Raw genomic sequence first — 12,200 nt, 5'->3', positions numbered from 1 at the left:
GACTTCTTTCGAGAAATAAACAGCTATTACTCAGTCATTTCATTTGTCAGAATAACCATTCTTGCTCTGATTGATACCTTTTATTAACATGTTCTTGATAATCCAGATTTTTGTTTCAATATTTTTGATTAGTTATCAACCAATTAGACCAATTAGATGTCTGAATTAAAGTAGGCGGTCTCACGTTAAAACAAAATACTCTCGAGCTCGCTTTCAAGTGGTAGGGGTGTGGCCTTCCAACAAGCTCACTCAGAAAATAGTATCACCCCAATTTATGTTCATGTAATACTTGATTTGTATCTCAAACAATATATTATTATATATATCTGCTTAAGAAAGTGGAAAAATATCAAGTTTATACCAGATATTTTTAAGAATCTAAGTTTAAAGCAGCTAATAAGAAAACTCTAATGACCCAGCATTCTAGCAGCATTTAAACGCACCGTTTACACACAAATCCTTGAAACGTGAAAAGAGTCTCACATCAGATTTGTGAGTGAATACTGTTTTGTGTGTGTATAACAAGTGATTTGTGTGTAATTTTTAAGGAATTGTGCGAGTACAGGGTTTTAAGTTGCAGTAATTTTAAGTTGTGCACGTGTAAATTGTATTTTTTTTTTTATTTCATATTTTTGTACTTATGCACAAAATGTATTGTATGAGTTACAATTCAAGAATTACGCACACACAAATCCAAAGTTACGTACAATCAAGAATTATGGATGCACAAATCCAAAATTACACACAAAACAAGAATTACACGCGCACATATCCAAAGTTATGCACAAATCCAAATGTATGCACAAATCAGGAATACACACAAACAAATCAAGAATACGCACAAATCCAAAATTGCACACAAATCAAGAATTACGCACGCACAAAACAAGAATTATACACAAATCCAAAGTTTCGCACAAATGTGAATTTACACACAAATCCAAAGTTATGCGCAAATAAGGGTGTGTCTATTTTCTCACCATACTAGATTGGCAACAATGGTTGCCATAGAAACTGTGAGTCAGGCTGACTCAGACCAATCCTTGCTAACTTATTGCTTCCAACAAAATAATGGCGACCAAATTGACTTAATTTCGTTGTATCCGGAAATAAGTCTTTCCTATGGGTGATGTCACACCCACTCAGTCCAGTTCTCATGTACAGTCTTAGTATTAACCACACTGACATGTCCTCTACGCAATAAAAAAATGTTGTGAGGTTCCAAACAGATGAGGTCTGCTGCTGGAGGCTCACCCCCCCACCTCAGGCTTTGTGATTGATGTCTGTGTTGGTGAGTCCCAGGGGGCTGTTTCAGTAAAACAGATGCCCCGCCCCCCCAGCTTCCTACAGCTGACTGTTTCACACACTCTGGCATTGCAGAAACATAAACATGGAGCGACACACATACATGAAATTGGTGGGATTTTTTGCTCTGACCACAAATCAGAAGCAAATTTCTAATGAACTTCAGCCGCCCTACAGAAACTATGTCTTAGAAAACGACAGGATTTTTGATTTTGGCTATAAAAACAGCAGAATAATCATTGAAGGACCACTGGGAACTCTGAAAAAGATCAAAGATGACCGGAGTCTGTCTTTAGGCCTGTGGGGGTGGGACTACGAGTCATAGCTGGTATTGTGGGCCGCTCTCCTCAACCCCCACCCGTTCCGAGCATCCGCCCTGAAACGGAGGCAGAATTAGAAAGCTGTCAGGGAGATTTTGAACGTCACCTCCTGATAAAAAACTCCCCGGGACGCTCTCAACCTCATATCTGACGACGTGGCGTGCTCGCGACGGCACAATGCCGCAGAGCCCCCTTTTGTTGCCACGCAGATGCATTCAGGCAACTTTCATTGTGTGGTGGCCAGCTTCCATTTCATGTCATTCTCTTCCTTTTAACATCTTTTTTTGTTCCTTTTCTTTTCTGGAGGAAAATCCTTTGTCAGGCAGTGTTAGGATAAAATATGAACTCGGGCAAAAAGGAAATGCGCTATCTCCTTTGATACCTGGAGGAGGGAGCCAGACTGCGTACACTACTTACCAACAAATTCCTATTTAGCCCTGCGGGGCTGTCAGAAGGAAGAAGGTTCACCCTTTTTCAAAATATCATGCCTGTCGCCCGTGATCACAGAGACCGGAATTAGCCGGCAAAAAAAGCAAACGTTCTCCTCACCTCCACCAAGTGTTGTTCTTTCACAGCTAGAAAGCATTGTTGATTTTGATATACATGGTCCCTCACTGTATTGTAGTTCACCTTTTGAGGTTTTTTTTAAACACAGGAAAATATTTTCTTCATCCTGATTGGCTGTAGACTTTGTAAATTAATTCCTTCTGTGCCATTTTTTGAGTACAGAACGAGTTCAACTTTTAATATTTACGTCTCCGATTGCAATTAGATCTTTGTTTTTTTTAAAACTTTGAGAGTTTAAACGAGGGGAAAATGTGAAAAACTTCACATCTGTCTACAATAAAATTATAGTGTGGGGTTTTACAGCTTAAAAACATCAATAATCCTATTTTGCAGATTTCATCTATTGTAGTTTTTTTTGTTTGCCATTAACCATTTGTGATCTAAAGCATTGTTTTTTGCTCATTCATTGCTTCTTCTTCTTCTTGATTAAGGTGTAATGCTATAGCGCGATCACCATCTAGTGGTCAAACTGAAACATCCTCCAGGAGAAGCAGAACAATGTTTACAACGTTAATAATCTGAACATTTTTGTTAGAACTTCTCTTTTAGAGAATCCATGTAACACTGTATGATATTAACAGTCTTATTATTTCACTGATACATTTTACAGTGAACTGTATCAGATTCATATAAATATAATCAAAACATATAGAGGATTTTCATGTATTTCTAAACAAAAGGACAAAACCTAAATGTCAACTAAATCTGGGTTCCTGGTTGGTCAAAGTTCAACTCTTTTAACCTTACCGTACATTCAATGACCATGCATTTTGTACCAGTCCAAAAATAGACTTAACCCCAGCGTAGCAACCTAGCATAGCGACCTAGCGTAGCGACGTAGCATAGCATAGTGAAACAGGGAAGTCCAGAACGCACATATACAGTCTTACCCCCTTCTTTGAGGGGGTTAGGGACCGGATACATCCACAAATATCCCAAATATCCCTCTCCAGGTGGCTAGCGGAGACACACCTCAGTAACGCCGCACCTCCTTTGGATGCAAAAATGTCATATGTGTCTTTAGTTGTCAGAGTTTTTGTGACACACTGGATGAAAATAAAAATAAAAAAACAGGAATACATAAAACCACAAATAAAGAAATACGAATAAACGGGCAAACACTGTTCATGTATTTACATGGATTTTTCATTAAAAGTGGTCACTCAAACACATTTCCAAGCACAGTGTGAACGTAGCATAACAGAAAAACATCCGAAATGAGTTGAGCGGTCCACGTTGTGTTGTATCCCGCATCATTTTTAACTTTACAAATAATGGATCTGGGTTCTTATGGGTTCAATTAAGGCTTTGCTTTACATATGCATATGTAATTTGTATTGTTATTTGGGATTTTCAGACGGTTTATTTTACTTCCAAAAGTCAAAGTCTCCTGGCTCAGAACTAAATGTTAAAACAAAAAGAAGTGGTGCAGCTGCTTTGTGTCGAGGAAACAATGTGAATCTGAGGTTTGAAAGGAACTCATGAAAGCCAACAAGCAGAGGGAGGATAAAGGTTACAAACCAAGGTGTGAATATTGCAAACAAAGCCGGTAGACGAGCGTTTGTGTTGTTTTAATCAATATCTCAGTCAGTGAAGGAACAAAAAGAAATGTATATTGTGTCTGTGGATGCTCCGGGGGCCGTGACTAACCGGTGCTGTCTTTGTTTTGCAGTCTCTGCTGGGAGTTCAGTGTGAGGTTCAGAGGCAGCTGAAGGCCTTTGTGAAGCTGGAACACTTTGGTCAGATCTACAAAGCCAAAAGTGCTGGATGTCCCCAGACCGAGGACAAGAAAGTCTTTGCCTGCGGTGGCTCCATCTTCGGAAAGGGGGTGAAATTCGCCATCCGAGACGGCCGCATCAGCACGGACATCATCAGCCTCGCCAACGAGGACGGCCGCCGCATGGCCGCCGTGCTGAACGACGCCTTCTACCTGGAGAGTCTCCACTTCACCATCATGGGAGTGGACACGCACTACTTTGTCAAACTGGGCTCGGTGGAGGGGGACCTGGCCCTCATCGGGATGACGGTGGGCCGACGCACGCTGGAGAACGGCGTGAACGTGACGGTGTCTCAGGTCAACACCGTGTTCAACGGCAGGACTAGGCGCATCACCGACATCCAGCTGCAGTACGGCGCGCTGAGCCTGAACACGCGCTATGGCAGCAGTGTGGACGAGGAGAAGGCGCGGGTTCTGGAGCTGGCTCGGCAGAGGGTGGTGACGCAGGCTTGGGCTCGGGAGCGGCAGAGACTGAGGGACGGCGAGGAGGGCTCCCGGGCGTGGACTGAGGGGGAGAAGCAGCAGCTCCTGGGATCGGGGAAGGTGCAAGGCTACGACGGCTACTACGTGGTCTCCGTTGACCAATACCCCGAGTTGGCCGACAGCGTCAACAACATTCACTTCATGAGACAGAGCGAAATGGGTCGAAGGTGACATGAACACGGGGTTCCCGAGTGACGGACTCGCATATAGAAAACGGGACATTTTGCCAAAGACAGTTGTGTACATGACCACGTTTTTTTGTTTTTGACTGTGCTCAACTTTGGTTTTTAATACTGTAAAAAAATAGTTGCAATCAGTTGCACTGTATTAATGAAAGAGTGCCCTTCTCCGCCGACAGATTCTTTAACAGTCTTTGCCCTCCAAGTGCGGCTGCTAGAGGACGGACAAATTGTGATGTCTCCGACTTGTTTTTTTTTTCCGTGACTCTGTTTCCTCATCCCCCGTTGGTGAGTCTGCTCAAAGGAAACCAAGAGGATGATGGGTAATGTTTGTCGTCACTGGCTCGCTCTGCCGCCAGACCTGCGGATTGTTCTTCACGAGCTCGCTCCATTCTGCCTTTTTCTGCACACCTCAGCCAAGGAGATTCCTTCTCTTTTAATCACTTCTTTTTTAATACTTGAAACCCCTCGTGGCTCCGGTCGTCCATAAATAACCAGAGATTTTTGTTCGCCCTTTATCAGAACCCGAGCTGGACTTGTCAAGGCACCTTCATTTGTGTGGCATCTTGGGGGGCTTTTATTCTCACACCGACGGTGCTCGTTGGCCTTTCTATGAACTACGAAATCTGCGAAATTGCTTAATTAAGCCTAAATTTAATGGCAAAGCCGAGAGGTTTTTTTTGTATTATTTGGGGTTTATTTTTGTTTTTTAGCTTTTTTTTATTTTATAAAAGGAAAGAAATCATTGGATGAGTGCTGTGCTCCTTTTTCTGTTTGAGCACTCCTAAATTCACCGGAGTCCTGCTAGAGAAAACTGTGGAATCAATGACTGTAACAAACTAAAAAGAGATACTTTAAGGGTTTTGAAGTTTTGATTTTCTTTTATAAATAGCTATATGACTTAACAGTATAACAAATGTGAATTTCAAAAAAAAAAAAGAAATGTGAACTATTGTCCCTTTTATTGTTGATTGTTGTACTTGAACAATACTTAAGGGTGTCTGAACTCATGGAATAAAATACGACGGTGGCTTAGTTGAATCAAACGATGTGTCTCATAAGCTTACTGCATTTTCTGCTTTCTTTGTGGTCACAGAGAGAGAGTCAGTATTCTCCAACATGATGTCCGGTCTCATGAGGAAAAATGATTTGGATTTAAACTACTAAAAGAAACTGCTCACCCGTCCATCGGCATATCGGCCGCACGCGGATATGTTTTGCATTGTGTTGTGGGTTTGATGAAAGGTCCAAATTGCCTTTGCCCTGAGGGCGGCCCCGCAGGTCGGCATCAAAAGTGCTTTCACTCGCCAAAATAGGGCTCCACTCGTTCCCGTCGCTGGTGGAAATGAATCGGGCCTGCAGGTGTGCCGGTTCCCGCTTACAGACTAAAGGTCGTCCATACAACCTCGGATGTATCCCGCCTGGACACTCGGTGGCTCTCGCACAGCCGCAGCCCGCTCAGCGGATTCTGCAAGGGACAATTTACCCCAGCTTATTCTGAAATGTCACGGCGGGGAAAACTCGAGAGGAGCCCAGGCTATTTTGGAAAGCGTCCCACTGCTTTGACATGTTCTGAACTATGCTAAGCCATAGCACTCTGTCCGTTTTTCCATCCAGCTTGTCTGCGTGTGTGGAGGTGGCGAGAGCGAAGGCTGAGTGTCTTAAACTGTACAAACAAGTATGTGGTCCTTTTACGATGTTAGATTCAGTGACCGATTTTTGTTTTCAAAAAAGAAAAAAGAAAACAAATGTACGTTGAACATATTATGAATGAAGGATCTTTGCATTGTGAACTATTGCACTGAGAACTGTTGCGTCATGAGACTGTATCCTTTTTCTAAAGATTTGGTTTGTTCTCAACACTGTGTTTTTAGTGCTTCTCTTTGACTCTGTAAATACGAGGAGGACATCAAGCATAAGCTGTAAATAAAATGCAAATGTAGATACCTTTTAGAGCTACATTGGTGACCCTTTGTAGTCTTAAGGTAGAAAAAATAAAGGGATTATTTTGTGTTTATTTTTCTGTTTGTTTACGCTTTTTTATTTTCACACCAGTATTTCTGTCGGAGGCCATACTATCTTATTAATGTTTTTTATTACTTAATACATTTTTTTAACATTTTTTTTGTATTTGATTAAAAATATTGAGCGATTATGAACCTTATTCCAATTTCTAACCCATAAAATCAGAGCTTTAGCTTCAGTGTTCACGTTTTTTAAATTATCATAACTCTTCAAACGTTTACGCTATTAACGCAACACATACGTGACTCTTTACATAAAAGACAAAAGCAGATTTGAGCTGTTTCGCAACACTTTAAAATTAGGGCTGGGAGTCAATTAAAAAAATTTACAAATTAATCACAAACTTGGGAAAAAATTAATACAGATTAATTTTTTTTCTTTTTAGTTACAGTATTTCCCAACCGCTGATTATCTGTGAATAATTACAAAATGAAATCACATAAAATGTTTACATTTAGAACATTTTTTTTAAATATAAAAATATATCAGATTAATCACACTTTTGTGTTTCTATTAATCACAATGTTTTACGAGGTAAATTTGTTGACAATTTGTATTTATTTATTTAGTAGGGATGGATATAAAAACATAGACATACAGCAAAGCAGCAGTCCAATGCCCATATCATCATGCTTGTAGCAGGAGCTAATTTTCAGCATTTGTCCCCTGATGGGCTTTTATACAATAAAATACAATACAATATGTGTCTTTTGAACAAAAACAGGCCATGAGACCATGTTTCTTTCCTTTACATTGTCAGAAATATTTAAATTGATCAAGTGCTAACCCAGAAGTGTAACTTGTGAGCACTAAACACATGAACAGTTAGATAAGCAGACCTCAAAAGACTTTTATGTCTGCAGTAGAAAACAAAGATGCTGACATACAGCCATAAGAAATGACCTATCACTGCTTTATATCACTGTGCAGGCTGCTTTAAAATGTTTTCTTTCATCTTCTGGACAAAAACAAGAGATAAGAAGTGAACTTTCTCTCCTAACTGATGCTGTATTTAAACTATCATGACAATCAGCATTTTTATCGCTTTTATTTGCTGATGCAGTCGAAGTCGATCAATACGAGCTAATGAATATTAACATGTTAATTCTTTTTGATTAAAGTTAACGTTCACAGTCCTATTTAAAATCCATTGGCATTATAATAACCGCATTCTCGATCAAACAGTTATGATAGTTCAAAGAATTCATGGTATTTTGCTGCTTCAGTGTTAAAGAGTAAAGTCATTTCGGATGAAACCCCGCCCACACTGATGCTGTTTTCATCCACTTCAACCAATAAAAAGGTATCCCATCTAAATGTAGAACCCTAAACAAATTAAATTAATAATTTATCATACGCTGAATTCTCCTCACTCAATTTGTTTCTAACACACACAAGTTTTTGGACTCCTGGTTGTTTCAAAAATTAATTTAGGAAGAGGATTTGGGCCGTAACCGGTTAAACCTTTAGTCAATCAGCAGTCCTCCGTCAAATATAGGCGCACTTACGCATGTCACTTGGTGAATTCCCGCCTCCAACTTGATACAAACAGGAAGTACCAAATGGCACAAACCCTAAATGACCACTTCAGGCAGGTTACAAATTGGAATAATTTCCATTGACTTTATTGTTACACTAAAATAAACCTATAGACGTATATTTATAATTTTTCTTGCTTCATTTTCTGTTTAAGAATTTCAAACTGTATGGGGAACATATATTTAATATCAAGTCTAACAAAGCCTCATACTTAACTTTTTCCCGCCCAACTGCCCTATTGGGGATGTTAAGGTGGGCGGAGCAAACTCCAGTCCCCGTTCCACTTCAGGTTTCATTGTCAGATTTTGTCTCGAGCAGTGTTCCTCATTCCAGGTCCTCGAGAGCCGCCACCCTGCCTGTTTTCCAGATCTCCAAGCCCTGCCAGCTGCTGATTAGCTCAGTCAGATGTCTCCACATTCTAATTGAATGAACACACCTGGTCCAGGTAATCAGCAGCAAGCAGTACACAAAGAGCTGGAAAACAGGCAGGGTGGCGGCTCTCGAGGACCTGGAGTGAGGAACACTGGAGAGCAGGGCTGTTCATTCCTTGTGCTCGAGATCTACCATGCTGCCTGTTTTCCTTCTCTCCCTGTGCTTGCAGCTGGTTACCTGGACCAGGTGTGTTCATTCAATCAAAAAGTGGAGACATCTGATCAAGCTAATCGCCAGCTTGGAGATCAGTCAGGAAGATGGATCTTGAGGACCAGGAATGAGCAGCCCTGCTCTAGAGTCATACTTGTCTATGGGATGAACACAGAACTGCTTCATCTTACTGCAGGATGTAGAGATGGTGCTTCACATATCACAGTCCAAGATCTTCTGACATCACAGGTTTGGAATATTTTGAAAAAAAAGCTAATTTGAGTAAGCTAATTTAAGAAAGGTGGAGATGACAATTTTCTGCAAGATCACTCCATGTAACATTTAAGCTGGATATGTGACACGCGTTCAAGAACGCACCAAAAGCACATTCTTAAAAGAGCGTATAGCATATGGTGTTCACACTGGACAAGCAGGGAAGGGCTTCTTCTTCTTTTTACTAGTGTGTGACCGCCACCTACAGTTGGAAGAGGCTCGGTGTGAAATGTCAAAGTGATACAAATCTTGAGAATCTTGCTCCAGAATATTTCTTTCACATCTGTATTCCGAAACATGAGATTTGATGTTAAATAATTCCGTCCGGGAACAAACCGCAACTATTAATTTGATAATATTGATTTTTAAGCGATTGGCACCTCCATGTTTTGAAAAAGACGCCACCCATTGGTCAAAATTCAACTGGTTTAACTTTCGATAGGTGTGTTTGAGATGACTCAGCGCCTCACCTGGATCGTCGGCGAGACCAGGCGGCGGAAGGGGGCGGAGATGAAGGCTAACGATGAGCAGCAGCAAGACTGAACGAGAGCAGGAAGTCAGGGTTGTCCTTAACATTCAGTTGAATTTTAATATGCCTTTCATCGTCATATAATCTTTTAATTATGTTGATTATACACCATTATTGCGACTATAATTTCAAGAAACGATTCGATTCACAAGAGCCTGGATGAATTTGATTGCGATTTTTTTATTTTTTTTTTATTCTTTCAATTCAATTACATTTTGAGTTTACAAATGTCTACACATTTGTTTAGAAATACCTTAATAATCTACTATATGTTTTTATAGATTTTTAATAGCATACAGTGTTACATAGTTTCTCTAAAGGAGAAGTTCTAACTAAAATGTTCAGATCATTAACATTGTAAACATTGTTCTGCTTCTCCTGGAGGGCATTTCAGTTTGGCCACTAGGTGGCGATCACACTATAGCATTACACCTTCTTCCAGTAGAAGAAGACAGTATAAGGAAAAAAAAACAACGTTTTAGACCTTAAAAATTCCTGCCTGAGTTTATAAAGATGTCAGCGATGTATTTTTAGGTCGACTGAGCATTAGCATTAGCCGTCTCATGGGCAATAACATTAAACATTAGCATTAAGCTAGCTGACCTCAGTTTTTTATGCTAAATTGATTTATATTTTTTAGGAATCAATTAATCAATCAATCAATCAATCAATATACTTTATTAATCCCACAAGGGGGAATTCATTCAATCAAACATTATTTTTATGATAACTGACTTGTGACGTCAGAGCAAAAACTACCCAACATGCACCGCCTGCATGATTTCAAACACACCTAACGCATGTTCATTGGCTGAGCTAAAAAACGATCCTAAAAACTGTCATAGATGCGCATGACAACAAGAGTTTTAAATGCGGAATCCCAAAATGTGCTTTCACACACATTTTTATAGACTTTCCATCAGAAGTGAACACTCGTAGGTGAAAACATAGCTTTAGAAATTGCTAGATTTTGGTAATCAAAGCATGTTTATTGTCCACATATGAAACATTAGCAAGGTATTCAGATAAAATAGCACTCAAATCATGACAGGGCTTTTTTAATTTAACATATTGTGTCAGTGCCCCGAGTGTTTGACCATCTAGTTAAACTTTAAGTCATTAGCTCCACTTAACGTGACAGAATGATACAAACTGAATGTTGTGCTTTAAGGGATAAAGCGCAAAATTTGACTGTTAATTAACCTGTCAGAGTTGAGGGCTACTTTTTTGATGCCTAAAAGCCACCAGGAGACTGAGTGTGTTTTAAACTTGATAACTCTGTTGAAACAAGTGGAGCTCAGGGGCTAATCCTGTTAGCGGGCTCTGTGGTTCGGGAGTTGGAAGCCACTGTGTGGTGGCGGCTTGGGAGCCGGGGACATTTCCACTCGCTGGAGGCGGAGCTGAGGACCCAGAAGAGAGCGCATCGGCCTGCTCCAACAGAAGTAGCCTCTTTTTATTTTTGCTCTTTCGCATTAATTTGAAATTGCGCTGATCTCTCCGCGTGAAGGACGAGCATCATGAAACAATCGCACCCCAACGTCTGATTCAGCGAGTTTGTAGATACAAAAAGGAGAATTTCAGGCCGTGGTTCCCCCCATTTGTCAACGAGATAGCATGAGCCTCCAGCTGCCACGTCTCTGGAAAAGAGGATTTCTTTAAAGGGAACAAAAAGTGCTGCTGGCAAAAAAAAGAACCTGTGCTGGAAGTCTTTCTTAGCTACGAAAAAAAAAAAACGTCCTTAAGCCTGGAGGACTTTAGTCTTCGTAATCATAATAAAAATAACCCCAGCCCAACCCCTGGAAAAAGGGAGGCTGCTGTGGTGAACCCTGATAATGGAAAAAAATATTGAGCTTCAGAATAGAAGATACAGATAAAACCATCATTGTAATAAAAGGAGCAAAAAAATCTACCAGTTTCTGCTGCTTTTTAACAAAAATAAATCCAGTTTAGGCATTTTACAAACTAGACATGTTCTATTTTTTTTAATTCTTAATTTTCCATTGTGTATTTTTTGGAAACACCATAGATTTTAGGAGTCTGTTGAGATTGTGTTCAAATCTGTGCTTTTGGCTATTCTTTCCAGGATTTATTGCACTCACTGCTTCGTTCTATGCAGGTTTGGAGCTCTGTTCCTCCTCCTCCTCCTCCTCCTCCTCTTCCTCTGCCATGAGAACACCAGGTTTGAGTTTACTAATCATCCAGCTGCTTCTGTTCCAGGTAATTAGTCCTCAGTGTATTTGAACGCATCGTGGTTTTAGTTATTTCATGACAGATCATCTGTCTTGTCACTTTTTATTCCCTCTGTTTGCTGCCGTTCGGTTCTGTTTTAGTATTATTTAGGTCATAGTACGATTTATTTCATATCTTTTCCCACCACTCACAAGAATAGTCATTTTGTTTCCATGAAACATTTTCAACAAAATCACTCCTAGGTATTGATTTGCCCTTTTTTAAATCTTTTTTTGTTTTGTTTAGTATCTGTTGTTTATACAGCAGTTGTAAAATATTAAAGTCAAGAAACCTTTAGCTATATAAATGAAATGTCTGTCTAGTTCATTCATTCAGAATTTCATAAACACAGCTTCACATTATACATTTATATTATATATATATATATATAT

At 40.0% G+C, this 12,200-nt stretch overlaps 1 protein-coding gene and 1 long non-coding RNA gene across 12 annotated transcripts in view; both read left to right on the top strand.

Annotated features, from left to right (window-relative positions):
• The window catches only part of tenm4 (teneurin transmembrane protein 4), a 264,928-nt gene extending 258,280 nt beyond the window's left edge, over positions 1 to 6,648 (top strand). For 9 of the 10 annotated variants that reach the window (XM_036214986.1, XM_036214994.1, XM_036214992.1 and 6 more), the window contains one exon: positions 3,865 to 6,648. In XM_036214986.1, the coding sequence (XP_036070879.1) occupies positions 3,865 to 4,623 (759 nt within the window). In that variant the 3' untranslated portion in view covers positions 4,624 to 6,648. The remainder of the gene's footprint in view (positions 1 to 3,864) is intronic. The other variant, XM_036214989.1, reaches the window with a different exon arrangement.
• Positions 6,649 to 8,739: 2,091 nt separating this feature from the next.
• Positions 8,740 to 12,200, top strand: part of LOC112149836 — a 9,519-nt gene continuing 6,058 nt past the window's right edge. For both annotated transcript variants that reach the window (XR_002919852.2, XR_004948954.1), the window contains exons 1-2: positions 8,740 to 9,026; positions 11,696 to 11,796. This is a non-coding gene — a long non-coding RNA (uncharacterized LOC112149836). The remainder of the gene's footprint in view (positions 9,027 to 11,695; positions 11,797 to 12,200) is intronic.

The sequence above is a fragment of the Oryzias melastigma genome, linkage group LG13 (assembly GCF_002922805.2).
Source record: "Oryzias melastigma strain HK-1 linkage group LG13, ASM292280v2, whole genome shotgun sequence".
Taxonomy (NCBI): Eukaryota; Metazoa; Chordata; class Actinopteri; order Beloniformes; family Adrianichthyidae; genus Oryzias; species Oryzias melastigma.
This window is presented reverse-complemented; position numbering and strand designations above follow the sequence as displayed.